Source organism: Trachemys scripta, chromosome 2, assembly GCF_013100865.1.
Source record: "Trachemys scripta elegans isolate TJP31775 chromosome 2, CAS_Tse_1.0, whole genome shotgun sequence".
NCBI lineage: Eukaryota > Metazoa > Chordata > Testudines > Emydidae > Trachemys > Trachemys scripta.
The window spans coordinates 197,410,293-197,437,145 of NC_048299.1; the positions used below are offsets into that span (position 1 = coordinate 197,410,293).

Genomic DNA, 26,853 nt, shown 5'->3' on the forward strand with positions numbered 1-26,853 from the left:
TTTATTTTGTATGGGGCATTACAGTCACTGGCTTGACTGCTGTTGCTGCTTCTTGATGTGCCAAATTACCTTTAGAGATGGCTCAGCACTTTTGAGAACAGAGCCTTTTATGGGGTTCAACTGAAGGCAATTACATGCCATGAAATACTATAAATTAAACGAGATTTTATCATGTAAGTAATTATTTATTGAGCTGAGAATCCATAGAAGGTAAACAAATGTTTATAATATCATACAGTAAGCATTTCCAGGGCTTAATAAAAATGATTGTCACTCACTGTGCTTCACAAAAGATTTCTTTTAATGAATAAATAATTTGATGAAATCAAAAAATATTTACAATATAGACAAATGAAAAAAGCTTTGGATATATTAATCTGAGCATCCTGTATTTTGCATGTTCTAACTGTATTTCTATCAAGACTGCCTCTGAAATGATACAAACTGGACAGAAACTGCAACTCAACAAAGTTAATGGGGTTTGTTACATGTGTATCCATTAGTTCAAATAAGCTACATATGCTTCATTTAATATGCATGTGTTAGAATACAAATATAACTAAAATCATATATTATCAGAATGTTAGACAGCATTCTCCACAAAACAGAAATGTACACTAGGCTGTGACAATAACAGAGGATCACAGGCAACAAAATATAACAGAAAAATACAAATTCCTTCATAAGAATATAATTGTGCTCTTTAATTTACCAGATGACTATGCTGCTCTACCAAGTTGATGGTTTTGCATAAATGCAGCATCCAACAACCACCATGTGTTTGTGTATGTGTTTGTATGTGTATCAAGCAGCGGCATTACAGTGGAAATTGGGCAGTGCAAGCAGTTTTTATAAACACTTTCTCCAGCTCTTAAAAAGAGCCAATTATACAAAGCAATAGAAGCATAACACTGAGAAGTCTTCATCTCATATACATAAATATCATGAAACAACTTGCTTTGTTTGTGGTGGTGAGAGGAGCTTTATCACTGTTGTTTGTGCGATCAGCCAGAATTCAAGTATTCCAAAGCCACTTCATAGCAGAATTTGTATTGATCCTGAAAAATCAACAGAAACAACCCCCCACAAAGTCATTCACAGAAGAAATTTAATTAAGGGCTTCAGTATTTCTGTTCTATTAAAATTATTTACTATCAGACATGGTCAGCGTGAATGAGTTTGCAAAAGCAATTTATATTTAGATAAGAAAAGCTTCACACTATTAATTCAATAGTACATACAGTAACTGACATTGCTGATCATACTATAACAATTTAGTTACGCAAACGTGCCTACAATGGGAACTTTGGAAACCAGTAAACAAACTGACTTGTAAACCTTTAGTAACCTGTCCAAAAACTCATACGCAATAGATATTGGAATTCCTTTGTGGTAAAATTTATGTTAAAATAGGCCTGGTTTCTACTGTTTTCCAGTTCATAAGTTTTATTTTATTTTTGTCTATGAACTCACTCAGTTTTTTTTTATTACTCCTCCTCTACACCTAATTCAGAATCCCCACAAACCCACACTCCAGTTATTTTTCCTCTCACACTGAAGCACATACCTGAGGTATTGAGTTTTACTGCCACATAAGGGGTATTTTCAGCTATCAAACTGTCTTTGCACATAGGCCTGTGCTTATAGTGAAGTGGGGCCATCTGGAACTAGGGGAGCAACCCAGCACAATCCCTGAAGAAGCACCCTGGTGCAGGAGTGGAGAGTTATATGGGCCTGTGGTGCCCATGCTCCAGGAATATTCAGGGCTTGGGGGCCCAGCTCCACCAATGTTCGGGGTCGAGTGTCTGCCCCAGCCCCGCCTGCTGCCCCCGCATGGCTTGCCTGGAGCATCTCCTGGCCTCGCCTGCCGCCCCCAGGCAATTTAAAAGGGCTGGGGGCCCCCGGCTGCTGCCGCCACCACCAGCAGTGCAGCAGGGTTAAGGTGGCTTCCTGCCTGGCCTCACTCCGCGCCGCTCCTGGAAGTGACTGGAATGGCCCTATGGCCCCGGGAAGGGGGGAGTGTGTCCGTTCCAAGCTCCGCAGGTCCCATTGGCCGGGAACTGTGGCCAATAGCTGCATGGGTGGTGTCTGTGAGCAGTGGCACATAGAGACCCTCTGAGCCCCCCCCGCCGCCCCACCAGGAGCTGCTGCCAGAGGGGTGTGCGGGTCGTTTTCTGGAGCCGCTTGAGGTAAGGGCTGCACCCCTCACCCTCTCCCACACCCCAACCGCTTGCCCCAGCCCAGAGCCTGCACCGTGCACCCAAACTCCCTCCCAGAGCCTTAGGCAGGTGTGTGTGTGGGGGGGGGACTTGGACCGTTCTGGGCACCACCAAAAATTATACAAACCTGCCACCCCTGCCCTGGTGAGCAAATGGTGTGTGCATGTCACAGAGGTGGAGGAAGAGACAGGACTACTTTGCACTTCCCCTTTTCACCTCCAGGGACAGAGAGGGACTGCAAGGGTCTGGCTCTTATACTTCCCTGCTGGCCACTCATCCACATATGGGCGAGGCACATTCTAGTCTTCTGAGCTGTTGTACAAGGCGTGGTAGGTAACTCTGAGGGTTCTGTGTTTTGTGTCCATTTCTTTTTATGTTTCTACTAACTTTATTTTGTAAAATTATAAACATTTAAATGTAACAAAAAGCTGATGAGAACATGGCTGTTATTCCACTAAATCTAGGTGTGAGCTGTTCTGATTTCCAAAAATTAAGTTTCAATGTACCGCCAACTAGATATCATTTTCTGTCAATGGAGTAAGCACTGCCTCTATCATATGCACTTTCATTAAGTAATAAAACCTGATAGCTCATGTGCTGTTGCGTAGTAATAATGACATAGCTAGCTGGTTGACAGCACTCAGCCTTTACCTTTATGCTGAACACCATAGGTAGGTAGGATATCATTATACTTCAGCAATCGTCTTCTTTTGCCTGAAGCAAACATTTGAGGGGATTCTGTCTATTGTCCACTCAAGTCACACATGCAACTCTGAGTTACATGTTTATTGAGAAAAGCATGTACCTGAATGATTTCAATAGCTACTTTTGCATCAGAACAGAAGAAGAAAAGAAGCCAACAGCAATTGTTTAAAACAAAGAGATGTATTTTCCTGATGCCTTCATTTTGCAGCTGCCACTTTAAAAGTTAAGGAACAAAGTTGTTTGGACTTAAACCACCACGGTTGTGAGTGAGTGTACTGAAGGTTTTAAGATCCTGCAGGGTCACATAAACTGTGGTGTATTTGGATCTCTTTTGAACAAGGAAAAAAAAAACAGAAATATGGGGTAAATTATATCTTTACTATTTTACTGCATATGTGTAGGTGACTAAATCACAGTCATGTTATCATTATGGAACACACACTGGGACGATGATCAACCAGCCAACCGCTCTCATTTTTTCCAAGCTCATTTTATAGTGATTTACTGATTCAGCAGAATAACTGGCATTTCCAGTAAATGCAAGCCCTAGATAACTGCCTTATAGAATAGACACTATTATTCCCCCATGCCCACTGCTGTGTCCTTTGCACATTTTACTATTTGTTTGATGATAAATATTAAAAACCTTTTTATGTTACCTCGCTTCAGAAAGGCATATTTATATGGAGCACATATTGGTAGACCCAGTAATGCTTATTATGAAACTCTTTGACATGCTTCAGTAAAGATACCCTAGAGCTAAATGTTACATGTATATTATAACTATAGAATTTCATGAATTTTCTGTTTGTTAGATGAATGTGTGACTCAGATTTTTGTGCTCCCAGGAAATTGGAAAGGTTCAATGAAATTAGGAGATGAATCTATAAATACGCACCACAAAGAGTATCCTTAATCCAGTGAGAAAACGTATAACAATATTTACACAGCAATCCTGGAACTCCTCTCATGAAACACTGTAGCACTAACAATCCTGTGCGTTTATAGATTTGATATCCTGTGAAGAATGGCAAGCACTTTACAAAGGTGGGTAAGCCTTAATATCCTTATTTTACAGATGGGGAAACTGAGAAAAAACTTTTTCACTCCTTAAAGGTCACAAAGCAAATGGTCAGTGGCCACATCAGGAAGAGAACCCAGATCTCCTGACACTAAGTCACTGCTTTCCACCACTACACAATGCTGTCCTCACGCACATTTTCAAACCAACTCATTTGAATTGTTGCCATTTATTAAACTATATCCTCCTGTAGAGCACTGGACTGGGACTCAGGAGACTGGGGATCTATTCCACGGCCTTCTGGGTCACCTTGAGCAAGGCACTTCACCACTCTGTGTCTCAGTTTCCTCATGTGTAAAATGGAGATAATGAAGCTGACCTTTCTAAAGCGCTCTGAGATGGACTGATGAAAATCACTGTAGAAGAGGTAGGCATTATTGTTGTTATATATATTTGTTTAAAAAAAAGCTGGCATTTGATAAAAAATATTTGCTATTCAGTAAAAATAAAATAAAAAAAGTGTGGAGACCAATGTGGGGGTACATTCTCTGGCTGAGAAATCTGCTCCTGAAGGCCCATCTCAAACTGCGATTTATAGCTAGCATTTTCTACAACTGTATATTTCTACCCCATTTTATTTTTATTCCTGTGAAATAAATGAATCAGAAATCACTGAGATCTATGAATTTATCTGTAGGTGATGAATTGGGGGGGACGGGACACGTGGGGTCACATGCCCCCACAGAGTTCTGCCAGGGTGGGAGGTGGGCTGAACACAGCTGTGGGGGACGTGCTGGGGAAAGGCACCGACACCATGTGCTCCCACTGAGCTCCGCTAGGTGGCACCTAGAGCAGGGAAGTGACATTAGGCTGGCAGTAGGCTCAACAGTGGAGCCTGCCTGGGGTGTGTGCAAGGCTACAAAAGGGAGCTTGGGGCAATGAGGGGGGAGGCAGCAGGGGCAGTGAGGGGATGGGTGCTTGGGGAGCCCATGGTAGGCAGTGGGGGCCAGGAGTGATGGGGGATGGGTGAGGGGCTCGGAGAAGCAGCAGGGGGAGGGGGGATTGGTGGGGGACTGGGGAAGAGGCAGCGGGGCAAGGGGGATGGGGAGGTGGGTGGGAGCTCAGTAATGGTCCAAACCAAAGCCACTTCACAAGAGTGTTGGGATTTGGAGCTCTGAACTGGCCCAATTATAAAAATAAACCTGAGCTGTGAAGTTGAAATCTGGACCTAGATCTGATCTTCCTCGTGTTTCTGAGTGGTTTGGATTTTGTGTCCTAGTTTTGGGTCCATCTCTAGTTAAAAGTGAACTGTAAAGAGAAAATGGAATTGCAAGGCAAGCTCAGAAACATAACTTGAACGTCCCTGCTAACTGGGCTGCGCATAGGAGATTGATCACAGAAATCTGTTTTAATTTACTTTCCAAAAATTCTTTCAAACCACTGTCTGCCTGCCATGAAATCTGTTTTTCCAGGTTTGCTAATGATGCCCCATATTCACCATTCTATGGTACTATAGATACCAGAAGAGTCAGATGCCAGAAGAGACATCATAGCCACTAGGAGGGTTAGCATGAGATTTCTGATACTTGTGATGCCCAAGAGAGCCAATGTCTCCTTGTAAACCCAGAAGAGAGAGCAGATTCAAATGGAGAAGGAAAATAATTCTATAAGGTTAAAATAGAACTGATTCCTGACATAATTATTGGGTGCTGATTGGTTTGCAAATATCTCTGTTCTTCAAACTGATATAACACACCAGTGCAATCCAGAGCTTCTTCATGTGTAGCTCTCTTTTAGCACAATCTCCATTGGCTATTACATAGTATCATAAAATATGAACATCAAAAGTAGCTCTAGAAATCAAAACTCTTTTGTCTCTTGAGTACCTGCCCTGAACCCTGTTGCATACCACCAGAACCTTGAAATTTTGCCCCTTCCCCCCCACGATCACAGTTACCAGTCACCCCCGACTTAAACTCACAGAGACCTGAGAACAGCAGTCATGCCAGGCACAAATCCACATCTACACGGACTGTGTGGAAAAGTAGGACATTTCTCTTTAAATCGAGCAAATAAAAATTTAGGAGTGTCCTGAGAGTTCTAAACTGAGGGACAGGTGCCAAATGAATGGCCCGCTCCCAACATCACGAAAGCTGGAAGGTCCCTCACCTCCAGATGACTGACAGTCTTACATTGTTATGGGGGGAGGGTTAGCTCAGTGGTTTGAGCATTGGCCTGCTAAACCCAGGGTTGTGAGTTCAATCCTTGAGGGAACCACTTAGGGATCTGGGGCAAAATCAGTACTTGGTCCTGCTAGTGAAGGCAGGGGGGACTGGACTCGATGATCTTTCAGGGTCCCTTCCAGTTCTATGAGATAGGTATATCTCCATATTGCTAGCTTGCTTCCTCATAGTGGCAGCCTCAAACTCCCTGCTCATCTCATGCTGCTGGCAAAGTGCTGGTTCACCTCAGGACCCAGCTAGATGTCTCTCTCTTACCGGTGCCTGGCCTGAGGGAGGGATAGGAATTCACAGCAGTGGAGGTGGGGCACCTTGGTAGGTCTGAGGAGAAGGGGTTTCTTCAAAAGAGAGGTGGGGCATACTGGGACTTGCTGCAGCCAAAAATACGGACCTGGTCCTAGCTCACAGAAGGCAGAAACCCTCCCTCTTCCTAGCACATCACTCCTAAGTAGTTTGGCGAACCCACTAGCATTCACTATTCCTCAAGGTGTTCAAACCTGAAGCCAGACTGGGAGTGGAGATCTCTCCTAAGAGTACAAGGGTGAGGGTGTCACAGTTTTGTGGGATCTCCCTGCCTCCTCCTTGGGATTTTAGAAAAGATGCCCAAACACAGTTCAGTCCCAATTAACCAATCCCCTATTGTCCAGAGTTTACACAGTTAACTCATACTGGGTTATGATTCCTGAAGTTACACAAATACTACATCTGTCATCAAAGCCAATCTGCTTTTAAAAAGCCAGACTCTAAAAGCAGTGCTTTTAAGGTACCCCACCATAAAGTACAGTGGCACTGTCCCCCTTAATTCAATATCCTGTTTCTACATAGGTTTTGAAGGTCCTGAGACTGTCACATTGAATTGGGGGGAACTGTACATCCTTCTCCCAGTACAGAACTACAAAGCAGAACATAACAGCCTGCTGATTTAAGCTGTCCTACAGCACTTGTGTCATAGCCGCTAGTGTTTCTGCAATTCTCCATCTAAAAGATTCAATAAAACGCTCTATAAGAAAATAATTGCATATGGCCCCTTGTTTCTGAACTCCTTTAATCTCTCTATGAGGTAGAGCAACCATAATTAAATGCAATATTCTGGATGTCAAGCTGAAATTCATGGCTTTGATAAATATTAGGCGATTAAGCTATTTATAAAATATATAATTTGAAAATCTGGCATTTCATTTTACATTATTATTATTTCTGCTGTGCGATGACTGCTCTCCACATGGATCACATTGCCAGAAAGGCAAATTAATAAAGATGTTCTGTTGAAAGTTTTAAACTATTTCAAAAATTCACATGAACAGAGACAAAGTCTCCTAGGGAAAAAAGCAGTGTAAAAATACTCTTACAAGTGAAATGATTTCATTATTTCCTTTGAAAACAACTTGCATGCTTTCTCAACAACTCCCACTGAAAATCTTGGAAATCTCCCCAAGTTTTATGATAAAAGGAAACATTTTCTATTTAGTGGTGCAGTTAAAAAAGCTCATACCAGAAGGTCCACCATGTTAGGCTTATTATTTCTCAGTGTCTTCACAGCATGGAATACATCAACTGCCCTCTGGTGCCGAAGCATTTCACAAACAATGCTGATTGCACAAAATGTCCCACTGCGGCCACCTCCGTTTCTACAATAAAAGTGATAAAATGGCTCCATTACTCATGACTGTATGTTACTAGTTCTCATACTGTGTCTAAATGTTCTACAAGACGTGCGATGCAAATACTGGTGAACCAATGGCTATTAATGCCTCTGAACTCTAAGAAGGATGCAATTTCTAATTAAAGTGAATAGGCTGAATTATCCAACACGTATGCTACAGAATCCATCAGCTTGGAAGCCTGAGGGTAACAGAGGGTTTCAAAGTCTTTTCTATTAATTCATAAATCTGAAGAACAAAGTAAATATTTGGAAAATAGAATAGAGACAGAGGGGCCTGATTCTCATTCACACTAAGGGTAGGTCTACGCTACCCGGTAGTTTGGCGGCAAGCAAATCGAACTTCTGGGTTTGACTTATCGCGTCTTGTCTGGACAAGATAAGTCAAACCCGGAAGTGCTCGCCGTCGACTGCGGTACTCCAGCTCAGCGAGAAGAGTACCGCGAAGTCGACGGGGGAGCCTGCCTGCCGCGTCTGGACCGAGGTAAGTTCGAACTAAGGTACTTCGAACTTCAGCTACGTTATTCACATAGCTGAAGTTGCGTACTTTAGTTTGATTTGGGGGGTTAGTGTAGACCAGGCCTAAGACTCCATTCCCTTGCTCTGGCAGTGCAAAGTGCAGTAAATTACACTTCTGTTCAATTTGAACCCCTTTACATTTACACAGCAACCTTAGTGTAACGAGAGTCAGACTCAGAAATGCTAAAACATTAAACAGATTTTGGAGTCTGATTTTGAGCTGGTTACAAGTTTTTCTATTCTAGGTTATGGTGTCTTATTTCTGGACTCAAAGGTTCCCAGGTAACAGTAAAAGCCCTGCCCAAGTTGTCTTATAATTTGTATTGATAGCTGTACTCTTAACATAGCCATTAGGTGGTGCTGCAATATCCCACTACATTTTACCTGTACCTTGTGGCATTAGGTACAGGCATTACATTCACTGCATGGAAATGAGTGCTTTTACAACTGTATGTTCCCCCCATCATCCATAGTTTCAGAAGATGAGAACTCACACTGACTTGCTAACTAGAAGCCAGGCATAAATGTTCATAGGCATGATCAAATATAGTATTTAATAGTGTTTTATCTTCAACTATTTTTAATCTTCAAGAGAATCTCTTTCTGGAAACCCTATTATTTCTACACTATTCTAATCAGAGTACTTCCCTGGAAATAATAAACCTTAATAATTACCAGAGTGCAGACTAGTTACCTAGCGGGTCTTTCAAACTAGCATTCACAAATGGTTGATTTTCAAAGGAAGCTACGAAATCGCACATCTGTCACATCCAGGCAGTATGAAAAGAATGCTCTCTGCTGCCAAAACATTGGCTGATATTGTGGGACTCTGAGAATTTTCATTAAACTAAAGTCATTTAAAAGGATTATGTCAGAGCTTTTTTCTTTTCTCTGCTGCCTGGAAATGACGCGTGCGTGATGTGGTACGACTATTTAATATCATCAGCAACTATAGCGATAACAGTAATTTGCACTTCAAAAGGGCCTTTCAGCTGAGGATCTCAAAACATTAATTAGTTAAACCACACAATACTCCTTTGATGTCAGTATCATTATCCCCATTCTACAGATGGGGAAACTAAAGCACAAAAAGATTGAATGACTTGTGCAGGTCAGTGTTTAAGTGGGCAATAGTAGTAAACTTGCAGTTTTCATCTGTAGTTACTAATTTGTATTACATATAAACAGAACGGTCAGAAAGTTATTTTCTAATTTAGGTCCCAATTCATGAAAGCACTTAAGAGTGTGTGTAATTCCATCACTAATCAGGGCAGCACTTAAACCAATGCTTAATTGAACAGGAATGCTTTCCTGAATTGCAGCCTCAATTAATGAGAACTCAATCCTCTGAGGGAGCTGAGGGAAAACAGCACATGGCAGGTTTTAAGTCCTAAGAGAGGAATAGTGGGCAGATTAAGAACTTGTACCTCCACATGGGGCAGTGTAAACTTGAGGCCCTCGTGCATGTATACAAGGCCCTCAGGCAAGAGGCTTTCAGATTTCTCCCAAAGAACATGAATGGAAACCCCACTTTCCCACAAATGATAAACCTTCATGAGCTTCCACTGTTTTTCAATGAGGTGCTGGTGTAATTCAGTTCCAGATTATAGGATAAATTACAAGGATGCCTCTTATCTTCATGTAAATCCTTTAAAACTTGAAGTACAATAAATATTCATACTACCCCCTTGCTTTCCTACCTTCAAATACTTACAAACAATGTACGACTGTACGTCCTTCTCCTCCATTGTATTCTTCCTGCCATTTCTCCACCTGACGTATTTGTTTCAAGAAAGAACGTTTGGACACTGGAGTATCTCTGTACATGGGCCATCCCAGGAACTGAAACTGTTGCACCATTCGATACCCATCTTGGGGCTGCAAAGATCCGAACAACAAGCAAGAAAAAAGCGAAGGCATTATTTACATTATATTCAAATGGCATACAATTTAAACATTCTCATCAAAGTTACTAAAGGACATCATTGCTTACAAATTACTAAAGTAATTTCAACTGCCCTTGAGAGTTATGGCTTTTAATCTCCAACAGAGTTATTAAGCATAAGATGTTTTAAATAGCAGGATATACAAAGAGACTAGAGCAGAACAATGGTACAGCTGCAAGAGTCAAGTAAATGATGATTTAATATTATAGTAGTCACTCGATAGCAAAGTGAGAGTCACAATACAATTTCAATTATAACCTCTGGTTTTTCACATGCTCATAACTTTCAGCTTTTTGGAAGAAACTTCCCATGTTTCTCTCATTTTAAAAAGAAAGTTTGAGCAAAATCTTTCAAGCCATTTTGAGGAAAGCAGGAGTGAAAAAAATAAACTTCTGCTTAAAAAAAATCAAAGTGCACTTTATTAACTGGGCTATGCATAAACTCCCGAGATAAATAGTTCTGAAGAGTGGCTTTGCTATATCAATTACTGCATGGAATAAAAACCCAGAAGTGTTTACATGACAATGTTGTTGTTATTGCTGTTACACAGTAGTAATAGAGAGGGTGTCAGATTAACAAGAGAAGGGTCTACAGCAGAGCTGAGGCAGAGTAAATTTTGATTGTCATAGAATCATAGAAGTGTAGTACTGGAAGGGACATCAATGGGTCATCAAGTCCAGTCCCCTGTACTCAAGGCTTATATGGGATGTGCCTGCTTTCTGTCAAAATTTGGAACTTATTGCACCCCCGGCCGGTCCCTTCCCTCTGACTGCCGCTCCCCTAAAAATAGGATTAATATTGATCAGTGACTATTAAAATCAAACATCCTATTAACATTTCATGGGTTCTTGGATTTTACTCATCAAAAATCACTGGGGAGTTCAAGGCCCTAGAAATCTGAAAGACTGGGGAGTGCAGGCTTATTCACTGGCTCCTTGGACTGGGAAGTAGGGCTCCAGGTACCTCTTTGGCTCTTTCCTCTCTTGTTGGGGGAGCAGGTCACAGGACTTGTCTTTGCTTGTTCTGGGGAGGACTGGTCCTCAGTGCAATCCATGACCTCACAGACTGACTAGGGAGTGCTGCCCATTCTTTCCAATGTCTCCTCAGTTTTGGGAGGAGGGGCCAGTCCATTTCACTGGGCCCTCTCTGCCTGGATGGGATGGAATGCCTGATCTGCTTCATGGTCTCTCTCAACCTGGCTTAAGTGGATGTCTGCTGTCTTCAGGAGGTATGGTTGCAATACATAATCACACCACATTAGTATCTTTATAAAGTGCTCACTTCTTTGAAATGCACATATATTAAAAGGTGCACTTAAAGGAGTGTGCACTTCATAGAGATCTTGGTACAGTATTTACAAGAAACAAGCCTATCTCTCAAAGAAGTGGGTATTGGTGCATTTAGTTTTTTTCTTTATTTAAAGAGCCAGGACATTCGGTGCAGACTATGATAAGGCTGCACTCTTCAAGTACAAGTGTAAAAAAATGCAGACGTTAAAGGCCTCCATTTTCAAAAATGACCTGGTGAGTTTTGGAGGCCCAACTTGAGACATGTTAAAAGAACCTGTTTTTCAGGGTTAGGTGCTCAGTGCTTTCTGGCAATTACATCCCTTTAAGATGTTTCAAGTTGGGAACTTCAAAGTTAAGGTACCCCAAATCACAGCTCATTTTTAGGTCATGATTCGTGCATCAAAGTAAAGTTGCTCTTAAAGCCCTTGGTTTTTATTTTTTGTTACATTTATTCAATACATTAGCACAATGTATTTTAAAACAAACAGAATTATATGCACAACAAAATATGCAATGTGGGCTAACTGCTGTAACAATATTAATTTCTGCAAATCCTGCTTAACAGTACAATCTTAATGCTGTATTCTTCCCATGTGAATGTAATAGACATAAAAAAGGCATATGGTAGAAAAATGTCTTTATTCTGATTACATGTACATGGCCTTATTCTGATTCTATGTATGAACCATATATATAAAAGCTTGTTCTCAAACAGACTTTGGAGTGTGAGGTGCTTTTGCATGTTTAACCTTTACTTTTATAACCTCAGTAAGATTTGCTCATTACCTTCAATTTTACTGAGTTATACACATTCTATTTTATTAATATATAGTCCTGATTAAAACTAACTGGATATTTGAAGGAAAGATTTCTTAGTTAACATTTCCCCCCGTCAATCCAAATTATTAAGTTTAAAAAAAAGAGAGAAACTGAATAAGGTTCTTACTCTTGCTGCATTATAAATTCGGAATATCCGGCTGATTATGTCTTCTTCTAAATCAGCTGATACAAATTCCACCTGAATGGGACCATGTCGATGCACCCCATTTTCTGGCCAGTACTGGGGACACAACTACAGGAGATCAAAATCACAGACAAGCACAGTTATTTATAAGAACACTGATATCTTGTAACATCCCTGGAGAATGCATTTTTCTTGTCTTTGACTATGGATTGTTTCATTTATATTTTTGTCTTTTTAAAGTGTTACAAAAATTCTCAAACACATTATTATAAAATTGTAGTTTCCCACTCTCTGAGCCAGTTTTTTCAGTATTCCAACTTTACTTTTGCAGAACAAATTTAACCAAATAAATTCTTAAGTAACTGAACCTCATATTGGCTCATTGCTGTATTCTTAACTCTTTGGTGTTTGGAGTTGCACATTTTTGACAGTCAACATCAATTCAACATTCAGATATGATGGGATGTGGGGACGCTGTTGAACGACATCACATTTAGGGTGTGCTGTAAGTACAGGACCAAAGGTCTGATATCTTAAAGTGTTCTAAGTGTGTTGATATCAGTTCATAACCACAGCGGAATGTGTTATTGCTGTTATAAAGGTATAGCTATTCTCAAAACTCCAGAGCCTAAATTCTGTTCTCAGTTTAGCTCCAGACCAGTGAACTGGCTAAAATCAGCATTGCTTGAAATTTTCAGTGACCAGTCAGTCTTACGTTTGTGAATGTCACTTTGCAGTAGAAAATGTGAACTCACTTATGTCCAGAAATACGTTAGTGGTGGATATCTAGAGATCACGGAAGATTATTAATATGTAACTTGAACAATTTAAGTGTCCAATAAAAAATTTATGGCTTAATCCTGAAATGAATCACCTGACACTTGGTCTTCTACCCCTAATACTTTAAAGATTAATTCAACACTTTGATGGGGATTCTCAGTATTGCCCTCTATATTCTATGTTCACTTTCTGGGATATTTAGATTTGCAGTGTTGTTGTGGCTGTGTTGGTCCCAGGACATTAGAGAGACAAGGTGGATGAGGTGATATCTTTTATTGGACCAACTTCTGTTGGGGAAAGAGACAAGTTTTCAAGCTTACCGAAGAAGAGCTCTGTATAAGCTCAAAAGATTTTCTTTCACCAACAGAAATTGGTCGAATAAAAGATATTACCTCACCTACCAGGGATATCTATAGAAGTTCATGGCCAGGCATGCAGCAAACTTAAGTATGTGAATGAGCAAACTTATGCTTGCTTGCAGGAGCATTGATCTTATATTTTAAAACTTAATTTTATTCAAAAAAGTAGCAGTGGTCTTCATTCTGCTGGAATGTTGCTGGTGATCCGCAGCTGAGCTGACAAATCAGACATGCTACAGCTGTTGTTTTGCACTTCTTGTAACACTCATCCCTCAACAGAGCCACTCACAAATTACTGCATTTTAGGAAAACGTGGCCATTTAAAACAGAGTAAAAATAGGACAAAGTCTGATTTGCATATCAGTTCAATTTAACAAATTAAAAACAAAAAAAAATCCAATTAGGAAAATGTATTTTCTTTTTTAAAACACTCTACATTCACAGCTCACACTGATGAGCAAATTACTTTTAGACTCTGCTCTGAATCTTAATCATGTTTTCATTATGAAATACACTTATTTGTATTGAGTAACAAACTACAATGAATACAGATAGCTAATGTAGATTTCCAACATGCTGTACAACTCACTGTAGGTCCTTCCATTATGTAGTAATACCATTCCAATGGGTTTTTGAAAAATACTTAAAAATCATATAAAGGCTAAGATGTTTGGCACAGCAGTTGTAGGAATCCATGATTTTCAAGTATGTAGGACATTTGGGTTGAGGTTTTTTTTATGAATGTGAGTGGTTGGAAGTATGTGATGGTATCAACTTTTTTAGGGTAGATGCTTAGGGTTTGATTTCTTAGGAAGGCAAGGAATTCCCCCTAAACTGTAGTATATATACAGCAGCTGCAGCAGATCCACATGGCTACGATGTAGCAGCCATGGCCATTCATAAAATGGACTATCTTGAATGGTTCCTTGCAAATCTTCCTTTGACAAGAGTCAGTACGGGAAGATTGAGGCTTCTTAATCTGTCTAAATTTCATCTTCCAACTTCATTTGTGATCGGCCTCATGTCTACTAGCTTCGACCTCAGCTCTACAAACCTTCTATAAAAGCATACCTTCTTCTGCATGCTGGACATGAACCTCCCACCACTGCAATCGTCTTGTTCTCCACTGGGACAAGACTGCAACTTCCTGGGATCATCTAAATATCTCTTCATTTGTGACAAAACCATCTCAACATATATTAAGAATGTGCCATAACTTTTGCCATTAAAAACTATTTATTTTCCTCTCCTATGATTTATTTTTAATGGCCATGATTCTGCTCCACATAGCAGGGTTGTCGTCACTATCGCGTTGAACACTCGTGTCTTAGATGTCACAGAGACATCCTGCCACACAGAGGCCTGTGAAGATTCTGAAATGCCACTGATGCAAGATCAATTTGACATGTGAATTCTTTGGTTATAGAACCTCCTGCTATCAACCAACTACCCAGATAGATCAAACTATTCACCCATTCAATGTCACTGCCGTCTACATGCAGCATCAGCAGGCCATTCACTTCCATTTTACACGAAGCATGCATAGCTTTGGTTTTATCACCATTGATCTTAAGTCCCATAGATTTTGCAATTTTTTGTAGCTCTTCCAGCATTAGCTATAGTTGGTCAGTAGTCATTTCAAGTAAGGAAATATCATCTGCATACTCAAGAGCCTAAATTTTGCAACTCCTACTTGGACTTCAATCAGTTTTGGATTGGAAGAGGGGCTGTAGCATTCCTTTTTTCCAAAAGGGAGAGTGATTAGTTTGCTCAGATTATAGGGGAATAATGCTCCTGTCAGTGTCAGGGAAGGTGTTTATGACCACACTACTGAACAGACTGAAATTGTGCCTTAAACCAAAAATGACAGATAACTAGTGTGGTTTCCGTACTGGTCAATTTACAATCTCTGCTATATATGCTCTGTGAAATGTTACTGAAAAACGACTAGGGCAACAAAAGACAGTTAACATCATGTTTGTAGACCTTGTAGCTGGTTTTGACTCAGTGCACCAATCACCCCTGTGAATAATGATACACCAGTATGGGGTGCCTGAGGACTTAATGTTCCTAGTGGACAAACTACTATGGTATGTTTAGCTATGTGAGGGTCAATAGCTGTACTACAGACTAGTTTCCAGCAGAATCAGGAGTGCACCAGGATTGATTCCTCTTACCTATGTCATTTAATGTTCTAACAGAGTATCTGATGTAGTGTATTACGGTAATATGCAAATACATTATATATAAATAAATATATAAATAATGATTATGATAATAATTAGTAATAAAGCTGAATGACAACGCGTGGTTTTCAATAAACTGGGCCCTCTTTTCCCTTCTTTTTGCTTTTTGAGTTTTGAGATTTATTCCTAATGAAAAGCTTGTCACTTACATTGGAGAAAAAAGTTTAATGAATTGCAAAGACAGGTGTATTACCTGACACATTATATATCCCAATAGCTTTTAATAGTGAGTAAAGCCAATAAATGCCTAAAATAGCCAAACACTATTATACATTCAAAACACAGCCTACAAATTCAAAAACGTGGTGTAGCAGTTACTAAAAGTCTGACTCCTCAGAGTGTTTCCTCATTCACGCTGAAAATAACCTCAGACTCATGAATAAAAGTTTTGTCTTTAATTTCTAGACAGGTAAGAGTGGTTAGGGATTCAGAAGTTTAGTATTTAAGACAGTGTTTGGAATTTATAGGCACTTTTTTGAAAGCCCAGGTTGAAAACTTTTTTGTTTTTTAAAACAAAAACTTCATGTTAAACATGAAATAAAAGTGAGCATTTTTCTGTGTATGACTTAAACTTATTAAAAAAAAGATTCTTGAACACATCAGGAATAAACATCACATGCAGCATATTACAACGTATTAATGTTGGCCTTACTTTAACCAAATATCAAAAGCATTTTAGAACATTTATATAGTAGGGTCTTGTTCACTGCATTGCTCCCATTTAATGCTGGTGTTAAAAAGTAAAGTCAATGCTTAAGAAAGTTGCAATATCAGAAGCCCAGAAAAGCTCAAGTTCTCCACTTTTTAAAAGAACAGATATATCTTTCTAACAAACAATGAGCAACTATATTGTAAGTTAACTAAAAATGCCCCATACATTTGCCTCATCCCTGTTCTGGAGAGAGCCCCTCTACGGAGAGAAGATAGTCCAGTCTCCATTCCTGTTTAGTTCTTGTCCTCTCCACTGAGGCTGCCACTTACAGATACAATTTGTGCCAAATGTGATGCTGATTTTTGTGATGGGAATGACTGACCACAGACTCATTTCAGGCAAGCAACATGGGAAAGCTGTGAATTTCTGTTCACTTTTGGCCACTATGAACTTGTTTTAAATTTTGAGCCTATTACCAATTCCCAAGGAGTTAGGAGTGTGTGTGTTTGTGTTTACATTATGGTGGCCTCATTCATTCCTCCCTCCTGCCCCTTTGCTTATCCCCGAGCTATGAATCAATTTTCTAGTGTTTGTGAATGATGTTTTATAGACCTAATTATGTCCTAATGATGTTTTGAATCACACATGTATTACCTAAACACAAGCATTACTCTGTAAAGTAATTGGAGCTGTTTCTAGGACTTACTTGTGCTGGATCCACATCATTCAGCATAACGATTGATGTGCAATGGTAGTCTAGGACCAGCCTCCAGAAATCTTTGACAGTATTTGGTAAAGGATGCTGGGTAACTATAAAAGCTGAGGGTTGCTTATAGCTCTGCAAAACAATAGCAACAGATGATAAAATGAAAGTGATAAGAGAAGAAATCCATCCAGCAAAATGTCAGTAATGGCCCCAAACCCTAGGAAAATAAGTATTATTGTTATTTTGAAGATTACTCACACAGTGTTTTCAGATCTTCCCTGAGATGTTTGCTTGCAATCTAATAAACTGAAATTTTACATGTGGAGACAAAATGGCTTTATCAGATCATTTTTAAAAAAATTTTATGCCATGGGCATACAGAAGGGGAAAAAAAAAAAAGAGATTCTTGCTTCCAATGTAGCACCCATAAAATCTGAAGCAGTAGATTTGTTTTGAGTTGTTGACAGACAGATTAATCTACACTGACTGTACATGATTGTTAATGTGAGTGATTCCTGTGTAAGGTGATACCTAGTTATTGTTTCAATAAATATTGCTCAAATTCTAGTCTAACTGGCAGCAAAGCAAATATCTTTAAGGGGCAAATGCACAGGTCATTCTCTCTTTAAACACTGGCCCATGTCACTGACTGGAGGCACTGGGTGAACTTTAGAAATAGAAATTAATGGAGATATCCCATCTCCTAGAACTGGAAGGGACCTTGAAAGGTCATCGAGTCCAGCCCCCTGCCTTCACTAGAAGGACCAAGTACTGATTTTGCCCCAGATCCCCAAGTGGCCCCCCTCAAGGACTGAACTCACAACCCTGGGTTTAACAGTCCAATGCTCAAACCACTGAACTATCTCTCCCCCCTTTCATCCACAACCTATGATTTAGAACCAGACCTTTCTTTGCTGCTGAAGGCCATAATGGAAGTACTTAGTCTGTTATTGGTCGAGGCTTGTCAATGTCTCCATTAAGAAGGGCATGGTGTTATCTGCTTTGAAGGAAGCTTGTATTCATCCTGTGCTCAAGAAACTATGGCTCAACACTGGCAATCTGGCTAGCTGTTTGAATCTTCCCTTTTTGGTAGGGTAACTGAGAAGGTTAATGGGGCAAGAGGACTCTCACAGAATCTAGCTTTTCATTCTGGTTACAGACTTGGATATGGTGCCAGATGTGCCCTCCTTCTTTCCTTTGGTCAGTAATCCCTTCTTAGCAATTGATAATCACTAGATACCCATGCTGTAACTATTAGATCAATCAGCTGCCTTCAATGATCATGAGAGGATGCTGACTTGCCTGAAGTCGTGCTGAACTGCAGAGGGCTGCTCTTGAATGGCTCCATTCCTTCCTGGCTGAAAGGTCCCAGAGGGCTGTATTGAGCAACTGCTCACCAAAAACTCACCCTTGTGTAGTGTGATGCAGGATTCAAAATTTCACCCCTCTTATTCAAAGCATATACGGTGCCATTTAATGAGGAGCCATGGGTTATGGTCCTTTAAGTGCATTGATGACACCCAGTTTTGCATTTCCATCTCAACTGACACAACGGGAGGAGACCGCAACTGAGCACCTGGCCCACTGGCTGGTAGAGACTGGGGTATGAGAAAGAGCAAACCACCTGCTTCTGGCCTCTAATGTAGGGATTATTCTGGGGAGCACACAGTGCACCAACGATTCTGGGGAAATGGATCAGCCCCGAGGTGGCCAGACCAGTCAGCACAATTTATAAGAGTCCCAAGGCTTCTCTAAGACGTTTGCAGGGAGTGGGAGTTGCTGAACCAAGCATCGGCTGTCTCCAAGATTAGGAGGATGGAAAAGTGGCAGAAAGCCACCTAACTCCCCTGCCCTGGAGCACCAAGCATAGCTCAGGTACATCTGAGGATCCAGCCCAACAATTTGATATCAAAAGTAAACAGCTCATAATAAGTTAAGTAGCTGCAAAAGCGAATACTAAGGAATCCTCTTTTTTGATCAGTACTTATTTACAAAACAAAATAATATTGACCTCTCTATGATGGGACATGGTATAATGGCAAGCCAGGAGATATTATAATCTGAGATTTGCCACTGGCTTCCTGTGTGACCCAGGACACTGTGTGAACCTAGACAGGCCATTTAAGCTTTTGTTGCATGTTTCCCTATTCATATAAACAAAGATAACAATACCTAGTTTTGAGCCTTATCTAACGTTAGTAAAATACTTTGAGATCTTGGATGGAAATTCCTATATGAGTGCAAACTATTATTATTACTGAAGCTTTACTTTTCAGAAAGAATATTTCAAATGTGTTCATTCTTTCCTAAACACTATTTTCTTGTTGTATGTGTGTGTGTCACAATTTTAATTACGCTAGTTCTAAAATGTCAGAGATATACTATAAATCTCTAGAGAGTGTAAAACACATTTAAGTGTCTTTTTACTGATATCCCATTAGCACTATTAAAATTACCATAACTGCATTTAAAAATATTCATTTTTTCATCATCTGAACAGGAAATGTTCATTCAGATATAAATAGAACGACTGGAGTAATGTCTTGTGTGCTATCTGTGCTGACAGGCAATTATTTTTTCTGTTAATTACTGCGTAAATTAGAAGGAAAGGGAACTAAAATACTGCTGCAAACCCTATTATCCCATTTAGCTGCCTTGGTGACTTAATAGGTAACTCTTTTTCTCTTAGGCCAGATGGTTAAAAATTCAAGAGCTAGCGAGAAATGCAGACATTTTTAATTTGTCAGTACTCCCTGGCTGGCTTTCTCTGTGTGGTTTTGGAACCTTGGCTGTGACATAACGTATGAGGGATCCTAAATGTACTCAGAGGTTTAAAGATTTTGTGTCATTTTCTGAAAGGGAAGTGGAAGGATTTGAGTGCTCTGGTGCTGACTGCGCTTCCCAGGATTTTCCAGTTTGGAGTTTATTCCTGCTTTATTATTAATGATATAATGGGACTTACATCCATCAGTGCGGCATTAATGTAGTTACTGCTCTCCCCATCTATTGTTATGAGGAAAGGCAGGCATCTATCTGGAGGCAGAACATCCATACAGCGGTTCTTTTCATGATTACGGGGCAAAAGTGCTATACTGCAATCTTCTACACGCAGTGTTGGAGTCACCATGTTTAGAGTCTATGAAAAAGAATAAACAATACTAGCTCATCAATGAACGCATCCTAAAATACTTAAATAATAGAATTTCAAATCAACTTGGGATACAGTTTCAAAGGGAATTTACAAATGTAAAAAAAAATAAGAAAAACAAATGAACAGCTGGGTTCAGAAGCAAAAACCTTTGATTGCTGAACATGAGCACGTATGAAGGAAGAACCTGAAAGATGGTTGTTGGGTTACCTGTATTCTGGAGAAAGGATCATGGAGGGAAACCACATAAGATTCCAACCTTTGTTTATGAGGAAAGAGAGAACTTTACAACTGCCTTATTGGATATCTTTATTATTTTACATATTTCAACAGAAATTTGTGACATATTATGGCACTGTTTTGTAGTTCTTCCCTCATAGGCCTGATCCAAAACCCACTGAAATCAAAGGAGGACTTCAACAGGCATGGGACAAGGAGCCATATTGCATGTATCCACGTTGTGCTGTCCATGACTTACCCTAAATTCTTCTTTGATTTGACTTGAGTTAGTCTGAGGATCCAGTTTATTCATTTCATAGTACACAGACCTAACTTGAGAAGCTGGAATAGAAGTATCTCCACAAAGACAGGCTTCCAGTATTGCATCGTGGATAAATACGTACTGCTCCTGGTAAAGCAATCAACACAATTACTGACTTAGAGGGAGCACACCTCAAGTATTAGTGCTCAAGTAAACAGTAAATAATCTATAAAGCTCCCATTAACATCAATGTACACTGAGTAGAGTCCGTAGGGAGCAAAAGTAGTTCATGACATATACTATTATATACATAAAAAGCTATGTAAGGGTTGGGCCCAATCAGTTATGATAAATAAGCCAGCCAACCTGTACACACACAAAAAACGGTTTTTATAGTGGCCTCATCTTGCATTTTTCTTTTTGCACAGCTCCACAGGCACTTCTGCGCATAAATGGGACCCAAAGTGGCGGATCTTAGCTCTGACTAAACAATATCCCCCAAACTATTTTTTAAAAGCATTTATCACCCCAAAAATCAGAATCCAATAAGGTACACCCATATGTTTGTTTGTTTAAATACTGAATGGCTTTGTTGTTCCTCACTGCACCATATGAGGTATTTTCCATGTGTTGTGGCAGGTAGCATATGTTATAAAGAGCAGTACTTTCACTGAAAATGATACAATAACAGTCAAAGAAAGATGCCAATACCTCAGTTTGCACCATGTTAACTCTTCGAGATCGAAGTTCCCTGACACAGTTGTATATATCTACGACACCTTCTCTTTCTGCCATATCTAGCATGATGTCAATGACAATGAAGCATCCGGTTCTACCAGCACCAGCGCTAAAATAGAAGAGCACAGTCCATTCTGTATGAATTCTTAGAAAATATAAGGTTTTGAGTCTGATTCTGCAAGTGCTTCAGGTGTGGATACCTACTGATGTCAACAAGAGTTCTGTGTATGGGGGTTTGCAAGACTCCGGCTTGATTTTGCCATTTTTTCTTATGTTTTTACTTAGTACTTTATTATGAGTAGCTCCTATGGCTTCAATTACTTATGGAGTGATTACACAACGTAGCGGGGGAGGAATGAGGCCCAGAGTCTTAGTGGGAAAACGGAAAGCAGACATTTCCATTCTGCTTACCTGCAGTGTACAACCAGTGGGCCGGCATTAGGTGGGCTCTTGGACTTCACCTGCCGTACAAATCCCAGCAGTCCTGTTGCATGGTATGGTACGCCATGGTCTGGCCAGCCTGTGAAGTGAAACTGCCTGATTTCTCGGATTTCATGAGCACCTCTCTGTCCCGAATCAAATAAAGAAATAAGAAAAAAAAATGTAGAAATGAAAATGGGGAAGAAATTAGGAGAGAGACTTTGTTTGAACATGAGTTTAACAACTTGGGCCTTGCTTAAAAAATACTACTGGAGTGCTTTAAAAGACAAGATGAGGTGTAGATTTTCAATTGGATTCAAAACCTTAGCATCAAATAGGCCGGTTTAATACTAACCTGCTCAGGTGCTTTTGAAAATTCCACTAAATGCCCACCTGCATCTTCAGGAGCGGAGCCAGGGTTTTTGCCGCCCTAGGCGGCAGCACTCCTCCTCAGAGCATTTGGCGGCGGGGGTCTTTCCGCTCTGCGTCTTCGGGGCGCTTCAGCGGCGGGTCCCGGAGCGAGTGAAGACCCGCTGCCGAAGCGCACCAAAGACGCAGAGCGGAAGGACCCCCGCCGCCGAATTGCCGCCGAGGACGGCAAAATGCCGCCCCCCAAATCCTGCAGCCCTAGGCTACCGCCTAGGGTCGCCTAGTGGAAGTGCCGGCCCTGTGCATCTTTAGGCACCTAAACAGTTTTAACAATTTAGTCCTAAGGGAGTAAATCAACAACAAAGCCAGGAACAGCAATCATGTGTCAAACTCTCATTGACTTCAGTGATGTCAGGATTTCACCCTAGAATTTCTGATGTTCATTTCTCTCATTCCTTGTTCCCAGGGAAGCAACCCAGTAGTAGCAGCACCTGTGTGTGCTCCTCCAACCACAAAGGTTGCAGTTTGGGTGGCCCTTATGTGCGCAGCACTGGAGATGGGGAGAAGGCTCTTTACTTCCCCTCCACTGCTCAGCCACTTAAGGGCTAACCACCACTTAGGCCTTAGTAATTTAACACCTAGGCTACGTCTTCACTGGGGGGGGGGGTCGATTTAAGATACACAAATTCAGCTACGCGAATAGCATAGCTGAATTCGACATATCCGAGCCAACTTACCCCGCTGTGAGGACGGCGGCAAATTGACCTCCGCGGCTCCCTCGTTGATGGCACTTACTCCTACCTGCGCTGGTGGAGTACAAGCATCGATTCGGGGATCAATTGTCGCATCCCGATGAGATGCGATAATTCAATCCCCGAGAGATCGATTTCTACCCGCCGATTCAGGGGGGTAGTGAAGACATAGCCCCATAGTACATGGATATAGTGACATACCTACAGAGGGCCTATTGGAATTGTATTTGCAGAGAAACCAAATGCTACTGTCATTTGCAATTTCAACCTGTAGGGCATCTAGTTAAGTAGATGGATTTTATTAAATCTACTTTTTCCTCTGTATAATTGCAGCCCTGTGTATTTGCCAGTATAATGTAGTCTTTTACGAACCTATACACCAGAGGCCACCATATACAATTAAAAAGCAAACAATATTATGACAGGCGGTGTCCAGCTAGGACAGATATAAAGGTTAGCTGTGGAATAAATATTGATGATTTTAATATCTGGTATTCTGTGTTTCTTCTTCTTAAGGCTATATTTCTCTGTCTTGAACTACTTTGCATATAAAAGGCCTAACTCTATTTGCATGGTAATGAAGTAGTATAAAGTTGTTTAGCTTTATTAATAGTATGCAAGAACCAGGGCAGGGATTTCCAACACTTAGGAAATCTGTATCTCAAAGGGGCTGTTGAAAACAAGCAATATGTCAGAAGGCCCATTCCTATTCCCACTTATGTTAATAGCAAAACCTCAATTGTCTTCAATGGGAGTGGGAGCAGGATCAAGATCAGGGAAACAGAGACTTGGAAATTAAGGAAAATGGATCATTTTGAGAGATTACCTAATGTTCATGTATGTTTGCAACAGGAACAAGCAATGGTTAGGAAAATATATCCAAATTTGAATGTGTTCTGTTTTAGGCTATGTCTTCACTGGGAAAAAGATGTGTTTTTAAACCCTAATGTAGACAAGGCAATTTATACTTTCACACACATTAACAGGGAGGCTGATGCCCTACCATCTAATATGTTAAAATACAAATTGCCCTGTCTACGCAAGGATTTTAACATTTATAGTCAACATACCACCTAAATTGCACCACCAAAATTTAAGTGTACATCAATTACACATGCAAAACCTCCATTTGCACATGCAGAATAGCACACTTACTTGTCTGGCAAGTGCAAATGACAATGTACCTTCAAAACCTGAGCTGTATACACCCAATGGATTCACACTTAAATATTTCAAGTGTAATTTTTGTCTACCATTTGAGCTAGTGCTCCACTATTTTAGAAAGGATTTTGCATATAGCATATTGCTATAATGAGTTATTTTTATTGTATCTACAAAGACCCATTCTCATCTCTCTGTAACCTCCCTACTGGGTTTTATACCCAAAACAGAATCACAACTTTGTGAATCATGAAAGCGTATGCTCAGCTTGGAAAGACAATATTTTTCACCTTTTCTTTGAAATCAAAGGGATGAAAAGTCTGTCACATTATAAACTATCCCTAGACTGTTAATAATTTAGGCTTTGCTCCTGAAACACTTTACTCAGCTGCTTACTGTTACACACGAGTAGTCCCACTGACTAGCAGTTCCTGAAAAATTACTCATGTGCACAAAGTTAAGCACATATGAAAGTGTTTGCAGGATCAGGGCCTAAGTTTCTTTAAGTTCTAAATTACACAGGAGCAGGATTACAACCACTACACCCTGAAATTAATTGAACTGTCATTTCTTTTTTAAAAATGCAACAATCAACTCCCTCCCCAACAAATAAACTCCTTAGTTTTCTTTTAGGACCATACAGAAAAAATGACCTAACAAGAAATAAATAAATAAATAAATAAATGACCTAAAAATAACTAAGTGGGTCAGAAACATTTTATACAATCTAAATTCAGGAAAGAGGATATGGTGGAGGATATGGGTAGCCCTGACTGTTCAGCACAATAAGGAAAACTAAAAAAATAAATAATAGAGGGGGGGGGAAACAAACATATTCCTTTCTGAACCACACAGAAGCCGCATTATCAGCTTATTGAAAAGCTGCCTATTGTTAAAAAACTAATGTCTAAATGAGGTATTTTCAAATGGAGAAATTTTTTTGAAATAAAATAGGATTGTTTATCCCTATCTGTTTCAATTCACTTATTCATGAGCTTTTGGTCATGAGTAACTGTAAAATCCTCCATGTCTTTTTTTACACAGTCCTGACTAAGAAGCAAAAAGCTAACTTCAAAGCATGAGCTTAGAACTTGATGAATAGAAATCACCCAAACCACATCTTCTTCAAAGTCTAACCACCCGCTTCTCATCTGTTTATTAAAAAATATCTAAATAGTAGGAGACATCAAGTTTGAATGAGCCGAGGAAAAAGTATTACTAATATTAGATTCTGTTTGCTGGACTGTTGTATATTTAATGATTAGGCTGAAGAATGTAATAGGAAAAATTCATTGCTCGTCTTCCTGAATCTGCCTTTGTCATGCATTGTGAGATCATGGACAAGATGCACTAACACAAACTGAGATTAGATGATTCAGTAACTTGATGGGAACACCTTTAAAACCTTGGTTTAAAGAAAATTGATGCCACGGCAAATAGGAATACATAACTGAAAATGACGTATTTGATATTCAAGACACACTAGTGAGTGAACAAAAATCATGGAACATTCAGAATGCGTGCTAAATCTCAGCATTGAACCATGCTGCTTTTGTCACTGCTTCCGGCACACCCGGTAGTAGTTTTATACGTTGTCTCTCTAGGCTGTAAACCGTCTGAAACAACAGCCTGATTTTAATACAGTACTTGTTAATTAAGTGACAACCAAATGAATAGTATTATTCAAATCAACTAAATGACAATACAGTATGCCATTTGTAACTGTGCTTGTAAAGGACCTCCCCCACATAAAGTCTTGTTAAAAAAATTACTTCATTCTAAAATAATTCTTCTGAAGACCAGGAAATATATTGGACCAGTGGACTACAGTGGTTATAATCATGCTAGACATCTGAATAATAGTAGTATATGAAAAGACTTATTTTTGACACAGACTGGCTTGATTGTGGTGAACAGAAGACAGGAAAACAACATCAATGTCCTGTTTAATTGATGGGTGGGTCAGAGCCCTCTCCTCCTTTAGTGCCCCAAGGGAATGGAATTTCTGTTTCCATTTCAAGTCTGGGCCAGGGCAAGGCAAAAAGGATCTGCATTTAAAGAAAGGGGAAAATCTAATCTTCCATAAGGGAGCACTGGAAGACTACCCAAAAGTAATTTGCTATGAAAAATGGGCTGCCTGTTAGCCAGTGAAATCTAGGATCTTTCCAAAGTGACAAAATTACATGTATTTAACTTGTATGGGAAAACAACATCATATTTAGAAAATACAGTTTTCCAAACTTACCTTTTCTACTGCAAATGTTCGAATCACATATTCAGCCAGGAGTTCTGTTTCTATTAGGGTAACTTTAATGTCTTTATATATCTCTGTGTCATCTGGCCAGTATTTGCAGCATTTGACCTTTTAAAAATACAAAAGAATTTAAGGTTCATATTTTTCAGCATCTGAATCTGTTCTGTACCTTTTGCAGTGATTTACGATATCAAATTCAACACACATAAAACAGTGAGGCTGCT

The 26,853-nt window shown here is 39.9% G+C and overlaps 1 protein-coding gene across 12 annotated transcripts in view; it reads right to left on the minus strand.

The window, feature by feature from the left end:
• Positions 1-283: 283 nt before the first annotated feature.
• PTPRM (protein tyrosine phosphatase receptor type M) overlaps positions 284-26,853 on the minus strand; it is a 690,156-nt gene continuing 663,586 nt past the window's right edge. For all 12 annotated transcript variants that reach the window (XM_034762641.1, XM_034762634.1, XM_034762636.1 and 9 more), the window contains 10 exons: positions 26,621-26,737; positions 22,085-22,239; positions 21,647-21,782; positions 20,933-21,082; positions 20,269-20,442; positions 17,307-17,438; positions 12,546-12,671; positions 10,079-10,242; positions 7,678-7,813; positions 284-1,058 (listed from right to left, as the gene is read on the minus strand). In XM_034762641.1, the coding sequence (XP_034618532.1) occupies positions 1,005-1,058; positions 7,678-7,813; positions 10,079-10,242; positions 12,546-12,671; positions 17,307-17,438; positions 20,269-20,442; positions 20,933-21,082; positions 21,647-21,782; positions 22,085-22,239; positions 26,621-26,737 (1,344 nt within the window). In that variant the 3' untranslated portion in view covers positions 284-1,004. The remainder of the gene's footprint in view (positions 1,059-7,677; positions 7,814-10,078; positions 10,243-12,545; positions 12,672-17,306; positions 17,439-20,268; positions 20,443-20,932; positions 21,083-21,646; positions 21,783-22,084; positions 22,240-26,620; positions 26,738-26,853) is intronic.